Here is a 23690-nt window from a genome sequence, read left to right as displayed (position 1 = left end):
TGCATCCACATTTTTTCATTTTTTTTTTTCATTGGCACTGGTGTCAGAATCAAAAAATATTTTTCTAATACATAAAATAACGATTTTTGATAAGAATAATATTTATTTAATCAATTTGGGTTTTACAAAACTGATCACAATTTACAAATATCAGTTTAAAACTTGGCTCTCTGCAGCTTTCTTTCATCCTAAAGTCTCCCACTATGGAGCAATATTAGAGGCGGTCTAGATGCAATGTAATGCACTTTAAGCATACTTTCATTCTCACTTCGATAAAATTACTCCATGTAACGTGTCAACGTAAAACGGTATCAGACTTTGGTCTCTACATTTTGACTCAATGCCTTTTGTTGCTGCAAGGATTTTTGCTTTTCTAGAATCCTGGATTCCATTTCGCGGAGTAAGGCCAGCCTGTACGCTTCATATCCCATGACAATCTCCTCCAAATCTTGTTTGTGCAGACGCTTCAACATTGCTTGGTAAAAATCAAGCTGCTCCAGTTTAAATAACTGCCACTGTTTGAACAGATATGAAATTTTTAGCTCTGTCGCGTCGGGTGGGTTAAATGGTTACTTTTAGTTTATGGTCAAGTTCCGGAGGCGCTTTGGAATAGACAACTAACCAATGGGGAATTTCTATAAACAGAAACGCAAAATTAACCTAATAAAGAAGCACTAACGCCTACAAGGAATCAACTGAGACTTCTATGGTTTTTAATTACCTTCATTTAAATAGGGATTAGCAGGAACTAGGACATTATGTTGATGGAAGTTTGTATGCCTTAGAGGGACATTGTTGCAAGTTTCGGCACAATCTACTAGGGTGTGCGTTTGCATGTAGGAAGTCACACTTGGACCATATTGCGGTGCACATGGGTGCTCGTATTGTGCCAGCTTTGTTATATGGCTAAGAAAGAAGATGTATTTGGTTTTGAAACCAAATGTTCAAATTATCTGAACTTGTTCTTCATACTTCACATAATAGACTCCATGATCAGGGGACTCTATTCTTTCCCAGCCAGTGGGAAGCCCCTCTTTCTCGAAAGGGTGACTCCAATGCGTCGTCTTGGTGTTGTGATCTATGTAGTACTTTCTCCCGCGCAATGTGTAGTCCACTGACCAGCCAGGGGGCAATGGGAGACCTACATTCTCCTCTTTACAAGACTTGAGAGCTTCCTCTCCTGAAGTGTAATATTGCGTCATACGATCACCACCCTCAGATGATCGACAGTAAACACCCATACCTATAATGCATAATTGCAACAGAGCACCAAGTAAGGGGGAGTATCGGAGATGTCATTACTCATTCCCTAACCCACTTGCATCCAGGGCCGGAAATAAGAAAATTTCTTATAGGATTTGTGTTCAGTGACCCCCCTTTCAACTGGAACATTTATAAGACATTGTCCACTGGAGTGGGCCAAAGTTCAATATTTTCTATTTTTCTTTTATTTTTGGGCGGGAAGGATTAGTAGCCAACTTACTCACGCAATCAAAAATGTTGTGATTACTACCGCTGGTGCAGAGGCCTCCAGGGATAAGACTAAAAAAAGTTGGGACTCCGATATAATCTTAAGAGTCAAGCTATCAAAACTTCGGAAAAATGTATTGGTCAAAATGTCCGCGACCCCTTTAGTTTTTAAAAAACTTATAGGTCAATTTAAAATTTTATTGGACAATGTCCAGTGTTCTGGCTTATTTCCGGCCCTGCTTACATCACTGGTATTCCCTTGTTAGTCCAACCAATAGGCAACTAAGGGCACTAACCTTGTGTGGAATTTTGAAAATATATCATATTTTGAGTTGATTGCTTAGGAGTCGCGTAATCAACAAATTCGTTGTAGTCATCAACATGAATAGTCTCAACCAAGTTGCCCTCACATCCTCCAACAGCAATGGAATGACCCAGATTTTGTCCATAACACGTGATAGTGGTTTGGAAGGGCTCAGGAGAAGAGCCACCAGCCGCTCCCTCATAGGAGGAACTAAACTCATACCGCTCATCACCCCCAACATACTGTCTATGTATTATGTTTGCCCGATGTGTGCCTTGATGTTGGGAGGCCTTTGCACATTTCTGTGCGAGTGTGGTAGCATCTCTTTCAAAGGAATCAGAGTGCGATTTACCACTGCCTGATGAAGGCAGACATTGGTCAGCAGTGTGTGATACCAAAATCCCTTTGCGTTGTTGAGTTGTGTTAGAGTGCCATTGTTTCTTCAAGGGTTTATGATTAATGGTTGTCCACACATTTATTACTATAAGGAATTTAATGGCGTATTGACGAATACTGCGCTTGGAAGGGAATATAGTTTACACACGTGGAGGATTCATACCATTTACACCTGGAGGGCAAACAGAAGTCTGCTTTTGTCCTCCAGGTAGCCTGGCCTTCAGGTGTAAATGGTATGAATCCTCCATGTGTGTAAACTATCTATGTATCATTCATTACTAGGTAAATCAGGAGGTGTATCTTTCTTAACGTATTTCCCTTCCACTCCATCACTAAGGTATTTCAAATCCTTCTTCTTCGACAACATCATTAATTGTAAAATGCCATACTAATTTACAGAACAATAAAACTTAGGTTATAATAAGTCCTTAAAACCATCCTACTAAGTTAATTGCTAAAAATTATCCTAATTATTATATTTATACTCTATAAGCATTTTTGTGTATTGTTTTACCCCATTATTATAAATTTGGGTCAACAAATTCTATTTGTGATGCGTTTTTAGCCAAATTTAAGATCATTTAGATCAATTTTATTTCTTTGCTAAAAGTTAAATTGATTAATAATAAATGCTTTACCTGAAAATTAATTTAAATTAAATCATCCTCTAAAGCACAAAACGTAAACAGTGCAGATGTAAAGATGACTAGCTCAGCCATCCATAGTCTATAAGAAAAACAGACACACATACATTACAAAGTTAAGCAGACAACACTACTACTCCTTTTCGAGCCTTACGATCCCTGGAGGCCTCTGCACCAGCGGCAGTAATCGCAAGTTTTTTGTTTGCGTGAGTAAGTTGGCTACTAATCCTTCCTGCCCAAAAATAAAAAAAAAGTAAACGAAAAATAAAAAAATATTGAACTTTCAACTTTGAGAAGCCGAGTCGTGACGGAGGTTTTTCGACAGTTAATTCTTTCATTGTAATTAATGCTTAATAAATGTGATAAAATTAATAAATTAATAACAGTAAAGGAAAGTACCAGGAGTATACGATTTTTTGAGCAAAACAACGCTAAGGAATTTGAACTGATCCCCTAGTTTTATGCGAACACAGGATAATGGCAGATGAGCAGGTAAGTCTCACCTAATTACTTATGGGTTTGAATAAAGGCATTTGGTTGTAATAAAATGAAAATAAAATGTATTTAAACAATAATTGATTTTAAATTATTCGTAAGTAAAGGCTATGTTTGAAACTTAATTTGTTAATCCTAGTTTCTTAGTAAACTATCAAATCTATTGCTCCAAAGTTTGAGAGTCATTCCATGTTCCGTTGCCATTGCAATACAAAAATCAAGGCATTTATTGCAGAAAGTATTTTTTCTAGGAAATGGTGCAACTGGAATTGTTATGCAAACGTCTCTATGAAGCGACTGATTCTAATCAGCGGGCTGAAGCTGAGAAAGCTTTGGTCAATTTCTCCAGCTCCCCGGATTGCCTGACAAAATGTCAACTGCTTTTAGAAAGAGGGGATGTAAGTAGCCTGTTAATTTTAAATTACTTTAGAATAAAACCACAACCCAATCTCGCAGCTTCTCCTATCACCATTAAGGGTTTTCAGACACCAGTTTTGCAATTTGACTTTGAATTGTTTTATTTCTAGTCTTCATACGCTCAACTATTAGCAGCAACAACATTGACAAAATTAGTTGCCAGGAATCCAAACACGCTGACTGTTCAACAAAGATTAGATATTAGTAAGTTTAAGAGCTTTAAAATCTCCTCTGAAAAGTTCAACCTTAGAATTTCACGAGGTTTGATTAGGCTTAGATTATCTGCTCATTAGAACTATGAAATCAAATGTATAAAACAATGATTTTAATTTTATTTCAGGAAATTACATATTAACATATTTAGCAACAAATCCTAAATTAGCTAGTTTTGTTACGCAAGCGATTGTGCAATTATTTGCTCGTATTACCAAGCTGGGTTGGTTTGAGACGGAGAAAGAGGAATTTGTCTTTAGAAATGTTATTGACCAAGTTCGCTGTTTCATCCAGGTAACCATCATTCCTCGAGTGATTATTTGGGAAGATAATATTTTTCTTGTTAGGGTTCTGTTGATTATTGCGTGATTGGAGTACAATTGTTATCACACTTGACTTGCGAAGTCAATCAAATAAGTGAGGTAATAAAAGTTTATGTTAAGGGTTTATGAAGCTTTATTTCATTAGGTGATTTATAAATGATAATGCCAACATCATTTTTAGGCGGAAGCAAACAGGTCATTAACGAAACAACGTAAGATAGCTTCATCATACCGCGATACTCAACTATATGAAATCTTTCAACTGAGCTGTGATCTTCTGCGTAGAGCTCTGGACAGCTGGAAAGCTACTTCTTTCAATGATGAGGCGCAGGTAACCTACCACAACTGAACTGCTCATTGCGCACAGCCTTAATTATTGTTTAATTTACAGCACAACTTGATGAGTCATCTGTTAAGGCTGTCGCACAATTGTCTTTCATTTGATTTTATTGGAACATCGCCTGATGAATCCTCAGATGATCTGTGCACTGTTCAGATTCCCACAAGTTGGAGGCCCGCCTTTCTCGATTTCAATACTTTACAGCTATTCTATGACTTGTATCATCTACTACCAGCGTCTCTGTCGCCATTGGTCAGTTTAAACATTATATTAATACTGAACTATTTTTGATCCGTGTATTTTGCATTTAGGCACTATCCTGCCTCGTCCAAATTGCCTCAGTTCGGCGCTCATTGTTTAATAACGCAGAACGGGCCAAATTCCTAGCACAGCTTGTAAATGGAGTCAAAAATATACTAGATAATCCACAGGTATTAATAGAGTAATTTATGCCAGTTTTAACCCGTTAACGTTGCATTTTTCAATTTTTAGGGTCTTTCAGAACCAAATAATTACCACGAATTTTGTAGATTACTGGCTCGATTGAAGTCTAATTACCAATTAGGGGAACTTGTTAAAGTTGAGACGTATCCTGAAACAATCGCGCTCATTGCCAAATTTACAGTTACTAGTCTACAGGTAAAATCTAGAATAATGATGAGTCAGCATTATTCTTAAGCCTTGGTTGTTGATCATGAGTCGGCGTTATTCCTAAGCCTTGGTTGTTGATCATGAGTCAGCTTTATTCTTAAGCCTTGGTTGTGGTTTTTTTTTTTTTTTTTTTTAAGATGTGGCAGTTTGCACCGAATAGTATTCATTACCTTTTGAGCTTATGGCAGCGTATGGTTGCATCTGCGCCTTATGTCAAGGCCTCAGAGCCTCACCTCCTAGAAACTTACTCCCCAGAAGTAACCAGAGCCTACATAACTTCCAGATTAGAGTCTGTTACCGCCGTAATTAGGTTTGTTTAAACGCTACAGGTTGTTACGGAGTTAAGCTGACCATAAAATTTTAGGGAAGGGCTCGAAGACCCTTTAGATGACGTTGGAATGGTCCAGCAACAATTGGAACAAGTTTCGACAATCGGTCGATGCGAATATGAGAAGACTTGCACGTTATTGGTTCAACTTTTTGACCAATCCGCTTCTAGTTACCAAGAGTATCTGCCAGCCAGAGGCAGTCAATTAGATATCAGTATCCAAGAAGGCAGATTATCGTGGCTAGTGTATATCATCGGAGCCGCTATTGGGGGACGCATGTCTTTCAACAGTGCTGATGAACACGATGCCATGGATGGAGAATTAGTTTGCAGAGTATTGCAACTGATGACCTTAACGGATTCTCGTTTGGCTCAGGGTGGTTGCGAGAAATTGGAATTAGCCATGTTGAGTTTCTTTGAACAATTTCGCAAAATTTATGTTGGGGACCAAGTTCAGAAAACATCCAAAGTTTATCGAAGGTTGTCTGAAGTTTTGGGTTTGACGGACGAATCTATGGTTCTATCCGTTTTTATTAGAAAAATGTAAGGTCTCCTGTTCCACCTTACTAACTCTTTAAAGTAACGCGGTTACCTTTCTTTCGCTTATGGTTTTTAGAATTACAAATTTAAAGTATTGGAGCAGTAGTGAACAAATTATAACAAAAACGCTGCAATTGCTTAATGATCTGTCTGTAGGATATAGTAGTGTAAGGAAACTCGTTAAACTGGAGGAAGTTCAATTCATGCTAAATAATCACACTGTGAGTGCATACATTTCGCTATCCCATACACTCGCGTCGTGGGTATCACTTTACAATGTTGTGGAAATTTCCGTTATATACTTTCGTGTAGAGTGAACATTTTCCATTTCTGGGCAACAATATGCAAATATCTGATATGCGATGTCGTTCGACATTCTACACTTCTCTCGGTCGACTTTTGATGGTGGATTTGGGAGAAGATGAAGAGAAATTTGACCAATTCATGGTCCCCTTGACCAGCGCCTTTGACGCGATTGGCGCCATGTTAAGCGCTGTTAATACTGATACCTCGGCACTCTTCAATACTGATGAAACTAAGAAAGCCTTAATAGGGTAACTGAAAGTTTAGGTTCTTTCAAATTGGGATTATGTAAAGAGAAGCCCTTTTTTCCTTCATTGTCAGGTTGGTTCGTGATTTGCGGGGTTTGGCGTTCGCTTTCAACACAAAAACAAGTTACATGATGTTGTTCGAATGGATTTATCCAGTATACACGCCTATTTTGCAACGAGCTATCGAACTCTGGTTTCACGACCCTACTGTCACGACACCCGTTCTCAAATTAATGGCGGAATTTGTGCAAAATAGATCACAGAGGTTGCAGTTTGACGTCTCAAGCCCCAATGGAATATTACTCTTTAGAGAAACCAGTAAAATGATCGTTAACTATGGTTAGTCATCACTTAGTTTGCTCTGTTTTTAATTTTACGAATTCACGCACAAATTTTTTTTTTTCTTTGCTTTTCTTTTCATTCAGGAACGCGAGTGTTAACACTTGGTGAAATTCCCAAAGATCAAGTTTATCCAATGAAATATCCTTTTTAAAATTTTTCTCTCGTGAACGCGATATAGAACGTATGAATTAGTATTATTTCATCTTAACTTGATTGTGATTACGTTAAAAGGAGTGTCGATTTCATTTTCAATGTTAAAGTCGACGTTGTGCGGGGGTTACGTTAATTTCGGAGTCTTTAGGTTATACGGTGACAGTGCCTTGGACGATTCTCTCAACACCTTCGTCAAATTACTCCTATCCATTCCACAATCACACCTACTAGTAAGTGGCGTGGCGAGTCCCTCCACAGTCAAAACACTTTTAAAGTGATAATGAACTAACGGAAGAACGTTATTACTTATTTCAGGATTATCCTAAACTAAGTCAAACTTATTACGTGCTTTTGGAGTGCCTGGCTCAAGACCATATTAATTTTCTGAGCAATTTGGAACCTCATATTTTCCTCTACATATTGTCCTCCATATCGGAAGGGTTAACGGCATTAGGTAACCTTATAATTTCAATGGATGGTCGTTGTTTAGTATACTTTGCTTGCTTTTGATCTTTAGTATACTTTGTTTTTCAGATACTATGGTTTGCACGGGTTGCTGCGCCACTTTAGACCACATTGTAACTTATTTATTCAAGAGGTTGTCTAAAACGGGCAAAATTAAGACTAGATCTGTCGGACAAGGACAGGTAGCGGCGCCCAATGGTGAAGCTTGTCTTAGAGTTTTAGAATTACATCCGGAAATTCTACAACAGGTAATTCGTAATTAATTAATTGTTTTTTAAATTTGTAATTTGTAACTTCCAATATTTTCGTTTCATTTCCCCTATTCAGATGTTGTCGACAATTCTTAATATTATTATGTTTGAAGATTGTCGTAATCAATGGTCCATGTCCAGGCCTCTGTTGGGATTAATCTTACTGAATGAAGAGGTACTTGTTGTCTTAATTTTACTCTTTCGGGGGAGGTAAATTAGCCTTATTCCTGATCAGCGCCATCTACCCATAGCGGTGACTTTGAGAACTACTGTAATCGGCAAGCCAATCAGATGTCGCTAAAATCTGGTGACGTCATTTTAGGTAAGACCCGAGAGTGCCAGTCAGTGACGTCACCAGATTTTAGCGACATCTGATTGGCTTGCCGCTTACAGTAGTTCTCAAAGTCGCCGCTATGGGTAGGTGGCGCTGATCAGGAATAAGGCTAATTATCGATTTTTTTCTTCTTGTTTTTCCAGTATTTTAATCAACTACGTCAGTCGATTATTCAAAATCAGCCATTGGATAAACAAAATGCAATGGTACAATGGTTTGACAGTCTCATGGAAGGAATTGAAAGGAATCTGTTGACCAAAAATAGAGACAGGTAATGTACATTTGGCCTCTTCACTTTTAGAGGTTATAACTTCGATTTTATTTAAGTGATTCAGGGAAATTCATTTAGTATTATATATATATATATATGCTTACATACATAAGAGGCTGCCGCTATAGTTTTATGTTATCGTTTGTTACATCCATTTGCGCAGATTTACCCAAAACATGTCAGTTTTTCGTCGTGATATCAACGACTCTCTTAAAGGACCCACAATAATCAACAACGCCCCCATGACTGATATGATGAGCTAGCCCGTTTAAAAAATGTGTTTAAAATGTTTGAACATAACGTGTAAAAAGTGCGTGAAAGTGTAAAATCACTTGAAATGATTAAGGTAAGTGGGACTTGAAAGTGTCAACTACTACTTATAAAATGGACGACGATAAACACACAAAATTTGACGGTTCACATTTGTAAAATAAAAAAAAAACAAAAAAACAAAAGGAACCGTTTTTGCTGCTTTTCAGAGAGTAAATGAACGCGTGTTACTTTTTTTTTTTATTTGGAAGAATTGTTTAAAAATGATGAATAATATAAGAAAAATCCTGGTCGTTATATTTTGCACCTGTTTCTTCGTTGCTAAATATACCAAAGGAGTTATCTCTTAACTAATAAAATTTTAAATTTTTTTACAATAACTTGGTACAATTTTAACAAGTTATTATCAATTAGGAATGCCATAAGGTGTACTTAAGCATGGCGACGAGTTAAGTCCTACATAAAGTCTTTCAGGCTCTCGGTAAACGAAAATTATAGCGCGAGGTCATCTAGATCTATTAATGGAACACAAACCAGGGGTGTGTGAGTACTCGTTAAGTTCGAGTATCGAGCCGAGTACTCGACTCGATACTCGATAACAACACATTGAGATACTCGAGACAGATTCGAGTAGCTTTTTAACCTCTTAAATACTCAGACAAATACTCGAGTCCGAGGCTTACAACTATAGCAGACGATGAGTTCATGATCATTTATTTTGAAAATCACCTGTTCAATGTTTAATTGATCACTAACAATCTTTTTGAACTAGTTAGATATTAGATAATTGAACATCTTCGTTATTTTCAAGAAATTTACAAAATTGCTACTCGACAAGTAAATATTTGAGACTCGATTATTACTCGAAAGAACCAAAATTTGACCTATCTAAATACTCGATACTCGAAAGGATTTTTGAGACTCGGCTCGATACTCGATAAGAAATTAGTTTCGATACTCGGACTCGGCTCGAAACCGAAAAAACGGGACTCGCACACCACTGACACAAACGTTCTCTGAGAGCATCCCCGAGCTGAAAATGGAGTACTCTATAAGCCTATAACTAACGCTAACCACTAGGTTAATCCTTATTGAGTGTAGTTGACAAGTTAAACGTTGTCGGCGCGCGTAAGCCTTGTTGAATCTATCTAACATAACATTATACGACCTTTTTCTAAATATAAAAGGAAAATATTAAAAAAAATTATCTCTAATTGTAAAATAATTAGCATTTAATTTGTCTTAAAAATAATCAAGGACTACTGCGCCATCCGCCATTGGTTTAGTGGCGTCTACTAATTAGAACCACTTAGCCCAAACGGGATTGGTTGAATTCTCATAGGCTGAGAGAGGTAAGCACACTAGATCACGCGCGTAAGAGGTTTGATTTAGCAGACGCTAAAATGGCGCCGCAGTACTCGTGGTTTTTAAGACTAATTAAAGGGACTGTAAAGAAGGCATCGGCGGGTGGGTAAAAATGATTTGAAATACGTCAGAGGCACGTGACCAAGGAGAGGCGTGGTTCAAAGAAGCTTAGTTCGTTTTATTTCGAAAACTACCACTTCATGGAATTGGCGCTGCAATCTCGCGAAAAACAAGGACTAGATGCCCAGTTCCATTCCATGAGGAGGCTTTGTATCTTGGCATCACGTGATGTCTGTGACGTATTTCAAATAATTTAAACCCACCCGCCGATGCCTGCTTTACAGTCCCTTTAAATGCTTATTATTTTATAATAAGAGATCTTTATTTATTTTTTAATATTTTTCCTTTTATGTTTAGAAAAAGACAGTTCTTTTAAGGAATAATGTTATGTTACCTCAACTTTTCCTCTAAGTCCTGTCGGTGCGTTCAATGCGAACATATGATATATGCAGATATGCAACATACATGAATTAATGTGTCATCGGCACACTTGATAGGCAGAGCTAAAACATGAATACGTGATAGTTTCTTCTTTCAGAAACGTGAAATTTAGTATAAACAGTAGACACAACACGGACTGAAAGTTTATATATATATATATTATATATTCATTACATAATGATGATGAAATAAATTTTTACAAATGGTTTAAAATTATAATATTTTTTTTAAATACAATTCATGGATACACGCCTAAAATCTCGTTAAGAAGTGTCACCATTCATTCTGAAAAATAAAACGTAAGATGTTAGCAGACGTGATATGATGTCATACATAGCTTATGTTAAGCTCAATAAGCAAGTGTGCCGATTGCGTAAGAGTAATATCAGAAGGGGATAATAAGAAGAAGGATGACACTCTGTATCCTCTTAATGCTTTAGTTATGTAACGTCATTCTTCCCAAGCTCACCCTTTTAGTTTGCTTTCCCGCTCATCAAACTACAAATGGGCATCGCACCGTAAGGTGAATTCTATAGTTGTTTGGCACTAAATCCCCAGCAATCATCCCACAAACCTCGTCTTGACGTGGGACAAAATGCACAAGCGCGTTTTGCCAAATATTTAAACGCTAATAGAGTAATGATGAGGGAACTATTTATCGCGTATGTGATTCGGTTTAGTAACCTTGCTCTAAATGTTCCGATGTTGGGAAGAGTGACGTCACACTTACCCCGCTTTGTGGTACACTATTATATACTTCTGGTAATATTATTAATTAACTTTTAATTACCTTTGTAATTTGTACATCCTATTTAGTTACGGTGTTCACTGACTCCTTTTGATATAGTCTCGATTGACTGTGTTTGGCTTTTCTGTAAATCCATTGAATGCTGGGAAAAGTTAGCGGTAGCGCCTAAAGGTGGTAAAGGACTAAAGATAGTGGTAGAGGAAGTACTCGCTGGCGGTGACGTCATTCCGGGTAAACTTTTCCTAGGTAGAGGTGGTCTCGGCATTCTTGTGGGTGAAGTCATTAAAGACGGAGCCGTTGAAGGTGGCCCTCCGGATGGCGCCATTGGGTGTAGCATTTGCAGGTGTAGACTTCGAACTGCGGCGTACGAATTCGAGCTTCCAATCGAGCCTCGCTGCGTGGTGACATTGGCCAGGTTGTGTGACGACGTTGGCATGTTGCTTTCTACGCTCGATCGCCCCGTTATAACCGGGACAGTCACTTCCGTAGCGCCAATGGCAGCTGTTCCCAAAGGTTCTGGTAAACGAAGTCCCGTTTCTGCTCGTGCGCGCGCGCGAGATTAGAAACAATTAACCTAATTGTGATAAAAGACTTAATTACCATGAACAATTTTGTGCTTCTGAAACTCCAAAACTTCTCTCATTCGCGGATCGAGGATGTCAACTCCACTTTTTATGACTATTGGATTTAAATGCTCGCCTCCAATTATATTTGCTACTTGAGGATTGCCTTGAGTTCGATTTAGCCCCATGAATATGGCTCGTTCACGTTCGATGCCCTCAGCTTCTGATGACGGCACTTGCCGATGATCAAAGGTCAAACTTAATTCGCCACAATCATGTTGGGGACCAAATTGAGATTTTTCGTCAATTGGTAACTGTGGGCATCGATTCGTTTAATTGGTGTTAATTAGTAATGTTGGTACCATGATTACCAGTGGCATTGTTTCTTTAGCGGTTATTTTGTTGTTTGTGGCGTGTTCTAAGGCGATATGAGCGGGGGTAGCGGATCGTCCGCTGGGTGGCGTTGGGTCGTAGACGCTGTTGTCCTGTTTGCCAATGATGGGACTGGACCTAGTGTCGGGGAAACGGAATTTGGTGACATTTTGAGGGAAGTGAGGCGGGGGACTTCTAATCAGGTGTTGGTGAAGATTGATAATTCCTTCTTCGTCATCAGACATTGAAGAATCTTCTGACTCACTGTCATCAACCAGCTTTTCTTGTTCCTAAACGTCAAGGTGCTCAAATCAGTGCGTTTGTAGACATTTCACTCGGAGAGTTGCCACTCAATTTTTTTTGTACCTGTTTTCTTGGCGATGAAAATGGCGTATCCTTTTCAACGTTAACAGATACTCTGTCAAGTTTCTGTTGTATATATGGATTGTCTTGGCGGGACATTCTTAGAGCTTGCATGTCATGATGTAGACTGCGAACTCGTGGTGATACCACCGGTGATGACATTGAAACCACACCGGTACAAGACGTACCACCACTTTCGATTTCAGATAAATAGGCATAATGCTAAAAAAAGAGGGGGGGGGGGTTCTGTTAACGCCCTGTTTTTAGTACTTCAGCGTGTCCTAGTACCTCTATGACACTGTCATGTGTGCTTCCCGAATATAAGAGAGCGGCTGATTGAGCATCGCTACAAGCCAACGAATGCCCCATGGCTAATTGAGCCCTCAATGGTATTTCAATTGGTTGTGTGGAAATTGGAGGTTGGTCCTCCGAGTTGACCGTGGACGAACTCCTCCGGTTATTCTGTTCGTTTCCGGCCGTTGAGATCGCGGACAAGTTTGCCGTACAAGTAATTGAGGGGACGATGGACGTTTCTTTGTCCACGTCAACGTCGGATTCTATTGACGATTCGCACTTGGGAAAATCTTGCGCCGATTGGTTCAAATTCTGCGATGAGGAACTTGATGACGCTTCAGCCTCTTTTTCTTTCGGTTTCTTTCTGTATTTCAAAAGGACAATTAATAAGACCATGACATTCGCAATGGTTAAATAACGCTTACTTGAATATGTTTGTGAAAATCTCGAATCGTCCACTGTTTTTCTTCCCGTGATTATTGGAATTTGCCAGGTGAGTTTTGAGTGTTGTCGAATTGTGTACGCCTTCTCCTCCACCACCAGCCTTAATTGCTTCAGCCTCGATTGAGGCCACGATTAATTACTCAAGGATTACCACAAGATTACCCAGTAATCATAGCACATCGCATCTGCAATAGACCTGTCCAGGAAAAATTCATAAAAGCCTCATATGCAAAATATAGTAAGGTTTATTGTCGTTGTCGGCAAGTGATGGAACTGGAAGAAGTGCCAAAGAAGCGAAATTCTATTTGGAAACTACTAAACCCATAGACAATGACATTTTGAGCTTCAAAGGAGGATACATTATATAACAATTAAACCTACCTTTAAAATATAATTTTCCCATCGTAACTTTCAAGGGAACTCGAACGTAAAGCTGTTAACTGGCTACATTATATTCTAAGCCTTATTATATCCTAAGCCTTAAATTATGTGTATGCCTATTTTTTTATCGCCCGACGTAATATTCTAATTTCGAATAACAACTTATTAAAAATTATTTCACCAAGACCTTGTAAAACAATACGAAGATTTTTAATTCTAGATACTTCAATATATTCTCTCCTAAAAATCTAAACTAAAATATACTAGAAATGATGAAAAGCTAGGTGTAGTCAATACCAGGTCGCATTTATTGATTTGAAAAGGGCTGCAACAGAAGCCGAAATTTGATTGTGACATCTACTTTTTCAGCTAGAATATTGATCGGGATAAATGTGTCTTACTAGATTCGATCAATTTCAATCATTAACATCTAATTGCATTAGATAAAATTAAATTCTTACAGGACATTGTTGGAAGTAATACTTTTAAGGATATTATTATATGTGTATAACAACAGTACATTTTTCCGAAAATCCCGCCAAAGATCACGTGATGACGTTATAATCACGTTTGAGTGTCTTATCCCACCGTGGGTATCCCTGAATTCAAGAAACACCCAAAACCCAACTCTCGCAGTGCACCCGGCCTCTGCACCGCCAGAGGATTCACTCGATCAAGGGACTCGAGGGTCGAGGCCTAGACACCAAGAAAAAAGTTTTTGCCGATGCGAACCAAGGCTTAAGATCTATCAAATGTTAAGGGAGTTTCGGTTCCCTTGTTGAGCTTTGTAAGATATTTAGAGTGAAATTGTGGCCAAAATATTTGATTTTTCTGCTCTATTTGCGAGGGTTCTTAAACGAACCCTTCTCCGTGGACTCAGCAAGCTGGAATTAATGGAATTAGAAAATATAGTCGCCAATACCGTGTACCTGAAAGCGAGGGAAGGTAAGATCCAAGTCTTAAAGATACCGCTTGTCGCTTGATTGCTTCCAATATCATCTCAAATTGCACCCTAATTTTTATCAATTACCTGCTTATTTAAATCAATTATTGCTTGAGATTATATTTCCATAAAACACTTGCTTAAAGTCAAGAATTTCACTCCACCTTTAATGGAAAATTTAAACGCGCCTATTCCATTTTGGTAGGCACACATTACACTTCAATGACTTAATAGAGATTGTAATTACGAATACTTGTAATTAAACTGAGCAAGTAGTGGCAAACCTACCAATCTCCTGGTTCCTCAAAATTAAAACTTAATATTTCGCGCCTGGGTCTCATGACCAAGTTATTCCCATCATCCCATGTAGCTTCTAAAATCAACAAGCCTTAAAACTTTCAAACATGCCAATTAAAGGAAGTCCTGATTTACTAGATTTAGAGTGATTTTCTCTGGAGACTAGTTTTACATCCCGACAAATTCTGGTTTGATAAAGTATGGTGAAATTGAACCAAATTTTAATTAGCATAGCAATGAAAGTTGCGTTGCCTGTGTCTAAACACAAGCTAAGAAGGCTATGAATTCAGGGCCCCCAGAGGTCCTATAATTCCTATAAAATCCTATATTTTTAAAACTGTCCTATAAAATCCTCTAATTTTGGTTAAAATCGCCAAAAATCCTATAAAATCCTATAATTTTGAAATTTGGGCGAATTCTAAGCAAACCATCGGTTAAACCAGGATTCGGGTCTAAAAAATATCATGAAATGGGGATGGTTTCCCTCGTATTGTAGCTTAACTAGTTAAAAATAGCTCGGTATTTTATGGTTTTGATAACAGAATTAACGTTCAGTGTGCACCACCATTTATTTTATTGTCCTATATAATTCTATTATTCTGGAAGCCCCTGTTTGTCACAGCCCTAAGTTTTTAGTATGGTTGGGTGGGGGGCAAATAGGACTATAACATACTCAAATGGCATACCCGTATCTCTAGTAATAGAACCAGAGTTATGAACCTCCAAAATTGCGTTTAATGCTTTTCCTATGGAGGGGGTATATTTTCGAACATTTTCCATAATTACTCGGCCCGTTTGTCGTAGCCCTAAGTTTTTTGTATGGTTGTATGGGGGGCAAATAGGACTATAACATACACAAAGGAGATCCCCGTATTTCTAGTAGAAGTAGAACCAGAGTTCTGAGCCTCCAAAGTTTAGTGTAATGCTATCCTATGGAGGGTATGTTTTTGAACATTTTTTTTTTAATTACTCGGCCTTCTGGTTCTTAAAAAAAATAAAAATTAATATTTTAGTGTCCTATATAATCCTATAATTCTGGAAAAACGTCCTATAAAATCCTATATTTTCATGAAAAAAGTCCTATAATTCCTATAAATATTTTCGAAATTCGGCTGGGGGCCCTGTGAATTAGCACTCATTGCACTTAGATAAATTTGTTTTGAATGTGATTATCAGAGATAAATTTGTTTTGAATGTGATTATCAGGTTATAGGCCTAGTGCAAATAATTGAAATTCATATTGTTGTAGGTGGCGCTGATAGTAACAAAGGCAAAAGCAAAAAATGGAAGAAAATTCTGCAATTTCCTCACATATCATATTGCATTGACTTGAAGAATAAATTAGGTAACACTTTAAATCTCTGTGGAAATAGCTTTTAAAATAGATTGCTATAGTTGCGTCCATAATGTGAATTACCACGCATTGGTATTATTGCTCAATTTTCAATGTTTTATTCTTTCAGATATTCATTTTGGATACATTATAGATCAGCAGCCAATTGGGAGACTGCTTTTTCGACAGTATTGTGATACCCAGCCATACTATGCCAATTGTTACATTTTCCTAGACAGCGTTGTTAGTATTTCCAAATTATATAGTAAAAGAATGATGCACTCGTTTCAAAATGGCTCCGTCTGTTCAAAACAAATATATTTATAATGTTTTGACTGTTTTAGGAAAATTATGAACTTCAAGTGGATGAAAATAGGATGGAAGTTGCCCTCAAAGTATTCACTAAATTTCTTAGCAAAGATGTATGTCTCCAACATTCTTTGTTCCGTCAGTCACCTGACTCGCCAACATGTGATAAATTGGAGTTTTTTTTCTGGTTATTTTCAGTCTAACGATTTTATTGACATTATTAATGAAGAAATTGTTCAGAGATGTAAAGAAAATTTACACACTTCAAACAAGGATCTTTTTGCGGAATGTGCCAAGTAAGACATCAGAACGCGACGAATTTTTAGGCAATAAGTCTAATTTAATTTTAATTTTAATTTCAGAGCAGTGCGAGATTTTTTATCTGGGGAACCATTTCAGGATTTTCAGAATAGCATGTTTTTCCATAGATATCTACAATGGAAATGGCTTGAAAGGTGATTAAACATAATTCTCTACTATTTATTCTCCCTTAAAGTGAATTGTAATCAGTGGTGTGCGAGTCCCGTTTGTTCGGTTTCGAGCCGAGTCCGAGTATCGAAACTAATTTCTTATCGAGTATCGAGCCGAGTCTCAAAAATCCTTTCGAGTATCGAGTATTTAGAAAGGTCAAATTTTGCTTCTTTCGAGTAATTATCGAGTCTCAAATATTGACTTGTCGAGTAGCAATTTTGTAAATTTCTTGAAAATAACGAAGATGTTCAATTATCTAACATCGAACTAGTTCAAAAAGATTGTTAGTGATCAATTAAACATTGAACAGGTGATTTTCAAAATAAATGATCATGAACTCTTCGTCTGCTATAGTTGTAAGCCTCGGACTCGAGTATTTAAGATGTTAAAAAGCTACTCGAATCTGTCTCGAGTATCTCAATGTGTTGTTATCGAGTATCGAGTCGAGTACTCGGCTCGATACTCGAACCGAGTACTCGAACTTAACGAGTTCTCGCACACCCCTGATTGTAATTGTATTATTTTTATTTTCCAGTCAACCAGTGACAGCAAAAACATTCCGAATGTACAGAGTTCTCGGTAAGGGTGGATTTGGGGAGGTGTGCGCGTGCCAAGTCAGGGCGACTGGAAAAATGTATGCCTGCAAGAAACTAGAGAAGAAACGAATCAAGAAACGTAAAGGCGAATCCATGGTACTCATAGAAAAACAAATACTACAAAAAATAAACTCTAGGTTTGTTGTAAGTAACCTTTTTAATTTAATAACCTTTTTGTCATTTGAGTTTTACATTCTGTTGTTGAATGATTATAATTTTATTTAAATTTTAGGTGAGTCTGGCTTACGCTTACGAGACAAAAGACGCTCTATGTTTGGTGCTGACGATTATGAACGGGGGAGACTTGAAATTCCACATTTACAATATGGGTGGTGACCCTGGCTTTGACATTGAAAGGGCCAGATTTTACTCCGCAGAGGTCACGCAGGGATTGGAACATTTGCACGCTCAAGGAATTGTTTACAGAGACTTGAAGCCTGAAAATATACTATTAGACGATCACGGTAATTAACCAATGATTAAATTACATGGCAATTTTTTTTTTGTGAGAAAAAACAGGGTTCGTACACGACCTGGAAAACCTGGAAAAGTCAGGGAAATTTAAAATGGGCCGGAAAAGTCAGGGAAATTTAAAATGGACCTAAAAAGTCAGGGAAATGTCAGGGAAAAATATATTGGAGGGAAATTTAAAGTATAATGGTGACCAGAAAAATTTTTGTCTGAGATTTGAGCAAAGCCCCAAATTCGCGGAGTTCGCTTCGCTCGCTCAGGTTATTTATGATTTACTTCAAATTAAATTTAAACGATTTAATTGGCTAATTTTTATAAAAATAACTCGTGCTAAAATTATTTGAGTGAATATAGATTGGTTTTCATATACGTTCGCCATGTACGTTATTGCAAATGGTCAGGGAAATTTGTGGAATTTAGTCAGGGAAAACCTGGAAAAGTCAGGGAATTTCATTCCAAAAATTTTGTACGAACCCTGAAAAAGTTAAGTATGTATATGGCTCTCCTTAGGTCACGTGAGGATATCTGACTTAGGACTAGCTGTTGAAATTCCCGAAGGCGAAATGGTTCGAGGGAGAGTTGGCACTGTAGGTTATATGGGTAAGTCAGTCATAATTCGCGTGCTGTGAGAAAGTAATTAATAGTGAGATCACATCTCTTAGCTCCGGAAGTAATTGACAATGAGAAGTACACTTACAGTCCAGACTGGTTTAGTTTAGGATGTCTCACTTACGAAATGATAGAAGGACAGGTCGGTTGGATTTGATTTGTTTTGAAAGAAAAATCAAATACACTCGAACGATTTTTCTTAATTTATTGTCGATTGATTGTGTTAGGCGCCATTTCGAGCACGCAAGGAGAAAGTAAAACGTGAAGAAGTTGAACGTCGTGTCAAAGAAGACCATGAAAAGTATTCTCACAAATTTAGCGAAGATGCCAAACTGTTCTGCCAAGCGGTAAGAGAAAAAAAATAGTTGAATGTGTCCAAGAAATTAATTTCAGTGGTGTGCAAGTCCCGTTTTTTCGGTTTTGAGCCGAGTCCGAGTATCAAAACTAATTTCTTATCGAGTATCGAGCCGAGTCTCGAAAATACTTTCGAGTATCGAGTATTTAGATAGGTCAAATTTTGGTTCCTTCGAGTAATTATCGAGTCTCAAATATTGACTTGTCGAGTAGCAATTTTGTAAATTTCTTGAAAATAACGAAGATGTTCAATTATCTAATATCGAACTAGTTCAAAAAGATTGTTAGTGATCAATTAAACATTGAACAGGTGATTTTCAAAATAAATGATCATGAACTCATCGTCTGCTATAGTTGTAAGCCTCGGATTCGAGTATTTGTCGAGTATTTAAGATGTTAAAAAGCTACTCGAATCTGTCTCGAGTATCTCAATGTGTTGTTATCGAGTATCGAGTCGAGTACTCGGCTCGATACTCGAACCGAGTACTCGAACTTAACGAGTACTCGCACACCCCTGGTGTCCATGAAATTGATTTATAATATTTTTTGAAATATTAGCTTCTTAAAAAGAACCCGAAAGAAAGATTAGGATGCAATAATGGTCGATACGGTTCTCTGGAAGTTAAGAGGAAAGATTTTTTCAAATGCATCAATTGGAAAAGATTGGAAGCCGGTGTTTCTGAACCTCCTTTTATGCCTGATGTAAGTCTTATTTGTTAAATGTAAATTTAAAAGCCCGTTCCTTCCTTATTGGTACCGTTCTCAACTCTACGGTGTTAACTGAGGATCAGTTGAAGAAATGGTAAACCAGAATGAATAATTTTAATTGATATAATTTTAGCCACACGCTGTTTACGCGAAAGATGTATTGGACATTGAACAATTCTCCACCGTCAAAGGAGTGAACTTAGATGCCAGTGATGACTCGTTCTATGGCAAATTCAACACAGGCTCTGTTTCTATACCATGGCAATGGGAAGTAAGTTAACACCACTTTTATAAAAAAATATACTCTGAACTTATCCAGGGTTCGTACACGACCTGGAAAACCTGGAAAAGTCAGGGAAATTGAAAATGGGCCTAAAAGGTCAGGGAAAAGTCAGGGAAATTGAAAATGGGCCTAAAAGGTCAGGGAAAAGTCAGGGAAATTGAAAATGGGCCTAAAAGGTCAGGGAAAAGTCAGGGAAATTGAAAATGGGCCTAAAAGGTCAGGGAAAAGTCAGGGAAATTGAAAATGGGCCTAAAAGGTCAGGGAAAAGTCAGGGAAATTGAAAATGGGCCTAAAAGGTCAGGGAAATGTAAGGGAAAAATATATTGGTGGGGAATTGATAGTCTGGATGACAGTATAAGGGTGACCAAAAAAAGTGTTGTCTGAGACTTGAGCAGAACCCCAAATTCGCGGAGCTCGCTTCGCTCGCTCCGGTTATTTACGATTTACTTATGGTTAAATTTAAACGAATTAATTGGCTTATCTTTATAACAATGACAACTCGTGCAAAAATGATTCGAGTGAATTTAGATTGATTTTCATATATTTACGCCTTGTAAGTTATTGCATATGGTCAGGGAAATTTGTGGAATTTAGTCAGGGAAAACCTGGAAAAGTCAGGGAATTTCGTTCCAAAAATTTAGTAAGAACCCTGTTATCACTCTTCATTATCTCTTAATGCTATTTGAAATTGTAACTGTTTGAGCCGTGATTACTTGTTATAGATGATTGAGACGGAGTGTTTTAAAGAGCTCAACACCTTTGGTGTAAACAATACGCCCTCACCTGATCTAATACTGGAACAACCGCCGCCCGTCGAATCCAGCGGCTGCTTCCCCTTTAGAAGAAAGAACAAAAACAGGTAACGTTGCCATAGTTCTATACACGCGTGACATACGTTGTGATGAGAGGGTTCAGATACTTAATATAGTCAAAAGTATAAGAATGTTCTCCCGTGCCCCCTGCATGAGATATATTATGTCCTACCTTTTAACTTCCATTGCAAAGCTACCTTACACTCCCTCGCACCCCGACACTGCTTGCCAAATTTATATTGTACTCGCTAAGCCTCGCTAGCACTAGCGAGAATAACAATGTACGCGATAACTTTAGGCTATTATTATAATTTTTAGACATTGTTGCAATGTAGTTCATTTTATTGCTTTTTAGGTTAGAATGTAATTCTTGGGACTGTAGCATGTGCTGTACGTGTTGTACGTGTCATGACTCGAAATATACCGTTTTGGAAAATGCATGAATGTTTCGTAGCCGTTTTAATTATCTATTTTCTTGTATATATCTTTTTACGGAATAAATTTGTCTTATACGTTTATTAAAATTTAAACTAGTTATTCGGCCGTCTGTTTTTAACTTCGGGTTGGGGCGTGGCTTTAGATGGTTGTGATATTAAGCGTTAATTTGAATGAATAGGTGGGACATGGGTCGTGTATCAACGTCTGTCAGTAACGCTCATCTGCAATTATCGTCGGAAGACGACCCAACGCAGACTCTGAATGACAGCGAGGTGGCCACAGCCAGTCAGGTGCAAATCCTCCCAGCGGCCACCTGCAGCTGAAAATAACTCTCTCTATCCTCAATATGGGACGGGACGGAAGGGACCGCCCCCTCCGATACATAAGACTCTTCTCAACAACGTTACATTCAATACTCCTAAGTTAATGGATAAATTAACAATTTTACCGTCGAGTGGCGCTCGCGTTCGCGTTTGCGCACGCGTATAAGACCTCCGCGCGCGTCTCTCACTAAACAAAGCAACTCCCGCAACTGGCTTAAAAAGTTGATCCCCATTTGTGCGTAGGAAGATCGAATGACTCTCTAATAATAATATTTAATTTAGTTTTAATTGACATTGTGTAAGTGAAATTAAATGGGCGTGGCTAAGATTTCCTCGGCGCTAGCGCTTCAACTAAGCAGACGACACCCATTTCTAAATTGCTTTCAAAAATTTCGCAATTTTAACGAGAGCCAAATAATTTAATCAAAATTAATAGTAATATTAGTCACAATTTTAGATATGCTTTATTTTAATTGCCTCCTCAAGATGGCGGCACGTGTCTTTCACAAAAATGTTTTTAATTTTTAGATTTTTTTTTTTTCCATTTTGCTGGGTTTTTTTTTTTAATTTTTTTTATAAGTAATTTTTACTTATTATTTAAATGCGACGTGTGGATCGAAATGCTAACGAGGAGCGTTAGCACTGAGACGCGCGCCCCCTATCGTTGCTTAACATTCTCATTTTTGCCAAGTATTCCTGGGCGCGCGCCCGGCGCCAATAGACAAATTTAATCTAAAATGTAATAAAAAAAGAAGCTTAAAAACGTTGACGATTCCTATTAGGTGATGCGCGACCCGCTGCGAAAGCGCCGTCAATGTGTCTTTTGGAAGGCATTCTAGTTAAAGTTGCCCTTTTCCCAAATCTTGCATAAGTACGTAGTCCCCGCAGTATCGTCGTTTCCTTTCAGTGGTCGCGCATTCCCGGGTCATTATTTATTCTAAGTGTAGTTTTTAAATAGGTTACGTACCACGACACGAGATGAATGGTACTTTGTTCAACTATTGGTTGGTTGGTTGATGATACAATGTATATTAAAACTAAATTTATGATAAATACTATGCCGCGTGTAAGCGCCCTTATTCCTCGTGTTGGTAGTAATTAGGCTAGACGAACGTGATTTAGTAGAGCACTAATACTGAGTTTTTCCGTGGGCTTTATTGTTCCTTAGGAAAACACGAGCGAAGCCTTGCCAGCAGCATCGGGAATAAAGGCGCGAAGAATTTAGAAAATTTTAAAGTTAATAAACTTTCGTAGTAAGTAATACTCCGCGATATTCCCTAAAAATTCTTAATGATGGCTGTCAAATGTAAATTAATACGAAGAACTTAATTGTATCAATTTTTTAATTTTTAATGAAAGGACATAAGCAATTTGGGTCAAGAATTAACGCGGAGAAAACCGCGTAATATTTTCCCGCGTTCATTTTTGATTATGTCCTAATACTAACTCAGTATGGTTTTTAAATCTGTAACTTTAAAGGCTATAGTTTTTAATTGAATCGAAAGATTGATTCTAAACCAACCCCCTCGGATTTCGTCGGAAAAAAAAATGTGTTTCGCGTACAATGTGTAAAGCAAAGTGTGTTTGTCTGTGTGTCAATCGTACAAAAACTAAAAACGTGCGTTGTAGTTTTTTTTTTGAAAAATAATTAGTTTTTCAAAAAAAAACATAAACAAGCACTACCTTTTATAAATAAAAAAACCCCCTAAAAATTAGCATGAAATTTATTAAAATTGGCATTAAATTGAATCCAAAATTGTCTGAGCGAGTAAATGATAGAGGAATTCCCTTGTGTGTTTTAATAATTAATATATTGTCAAGATTATTGATTTTATTCAATTGTAAATTTATTAATTCATGCCTCATACAATAATTAATTGAAAATACATTTCTTTTACTGTTCATTAATTTCTCTTTATTTCAATTAACAAGGTTTTTTTTAAAATGGCTGCCA

General features: G+C 37.6%; 4 protein-coding genes across 7 annotated transcripts; 2 read left to right on the top strand and 2 right to left on the bottom strand.

Annotated features, from left to right (window-relative positions):
• Nucleotides 1-83: 83 nt before the first annotated feature.
• Nucleotides 84-2967, bottom strand: sav (scaffold protein salvador). The gene is made up of 7 exons (XM_089839838.1): nucleotides 2809-2967; nucleotides 2450-2558; nucleotides 1767-2255; nucleotides 973-1243; nucleotides 722-906; nucleotides 574-635; nucleotides 84-515 (listed from the first exon to the last, which is right to left on the bottom strand). The coding sequence occupies exons 2-7, from the start codon at nucleotides 2538-2540 to the stop codon at nucleotides 312-314; spliced, it is 1302 nt and encodes a 433-aa protein (XP_089695964.1). The 5' UTR covers nucleotides 2541-2558; nucleotides 2809-2967; the 3' UTR covers nucleotides 84-311.
• A 77-nt stretch (nucleotides 2968-3044) lies between these two features.
• Ranbp16 (Ran-binding protein 16) lies at nucleotides 3045-9138 on the top strand. The gene is made up of 21 exons (XM_089839821.1): nucleotides 3045-3306; nucleotides 3561-3707; nucleotides 3837-3930; nucleotides 4067-4233; nucleotides 4287-4361; nucleotides 4444-4593; nucleotides 4654-4854; nucleotides 4914-5033; nucleotides 5095-5241; nucleotides 5391-5563; nucleotides 5618-6124; nucleotides 6198-6342; nucleotides 6434-6675; nucleotides 6746-7011; nucleotides 7098-7152; nucleotides 7238-7397; nucleotides 7483-7621; nucleotides 7702-7880; nucleotides 7960-8058; nucleotides 8361-8488; nucleotides 8652-9138. The coding sequence occupies exons 1-21, from the start codon at nucleotides 3292-3294 to the stop codon at nucleotides 8749-8751; spliced, it is 3309 nt and encodes a 1102-aa protein (XP_089695947.1). The 5' UTR covers nucleotides 3045-3291; the 3' UTR covers nucleotides 8752-9138.
• Nucleotides 9139-10761: 1623 nt separating this feature from the next.
• LOC149674011 (uncharacterized) lies at nucleotides 10762-14378 on the bottom strand. 3 transcript variants are annotated; one of them, XM_089839836.1, is made up of 9 exons: nucleotides 14251-14377; nucleotides 13790-14158; nucleotides 13390-13604; nucleotides 12959-13328; nucleotides 12674-12892; nucleotides 12307-12597; nucleotides 11973-12249; nucleotides 11415-11909; nucleotides 10762-10909 (listed from the first exon to the last, which is right to left on the bottom strand). In XM_089839836.1, exons 4-8 carry the CDS (start codon nucleotides 13037-13039, stop codon nucleotides 11437-11439), a joined length of 1341 nt encoding a protein of 446 aa, XP_089695962.1. In that variant the 5' UTR covers nucleotides 13040-13328; nucleotides 13390-13604; nucleotides 13790-14158; nucleotides 14251-14377; the 3' UTR covers nucleotides 10762-10909; nucleotides 11415-11436. The 3 variants fall into 3 exon arrangements, with proteins under 3 accessions (XP_089695962.1, XP_089695961.1, XP_089695963.1); XM_089839835.1 differs by having other exon boundaries at nucleotides 13790-14378; XM_089839837.1 differs by lacking the exon at nucleotides 13790-14158 and having other exon boundaries at nucleotides 14251-14335.
• Nucleotides 14379-14474: 96 nt separating this feature from the next.
• On the top strand, nucleotides 14475-23640 carry Gprk2 (G protein-coupled receptor kinase 2). Of its 2 annotated transcripts, none has more exons than XM_089839823.1 (15): nucleotides 14475-14734; nucleotides 16279-16374; nucleotides 16493-16605; nucleotides 16707-16784; nucleotides 16870-16967; nucleotides 17034-17126; nucleotides 17678-17882; nucleotides 17971-18202; nucleotides 18720-18809; nucleotides 18872-18960; nucleotides 19046-19165; nucleotides 19731-19874; nucleotides 20014-20151; nucleotides 20886-21022; nucleotides 21331-21505. In XM_089839823.1, exons 1-15 carry the CDS (start codon nucleotides 14683-14685, stop codon nucleotides 21416-21418), a joined length of 1773 nt encoding a protein of 590 aa, XP_089695949.1. In that variant the 5' UTR covers nucleotides 14475-14682; the 3' UTR covers nucleotides 21419-21505. The 2 variants fall into 2 exon arrangements, with proteins under 2 accessions (XP_089695949.1, XP_089695948.1); XM_089839822.1 differs by lacking the exon at nucleotides 21331-21505 and adding an exon at nucleotides 21592-23640 and having other exon boundaries at nucleotides 14477-14734.
• Nucleotides 23641-23690: the final 50 nt, after the last annotated feature.

Source organism: Phalangium opilio, unplaced genomic scaffold (assembly GCF_054372755.1).
Source record: "Phalangium opilio isolate 3A_F unplaced genomic scaffold, DU_Popi_V2 ptg000048l_1, whole genome shotgun sequence".
Classification (NCBI taxonomy): Eukaryota; Metazoa; Arthropoda; class Arachnida; order Opiliones; family Phalangiidae; genus Phalangium; species Phalangium opilio.
Note: the sequence above shows the minus strand (reverse complement) of the source record. Positions and strands in the feature narration are given on the sequence as shown.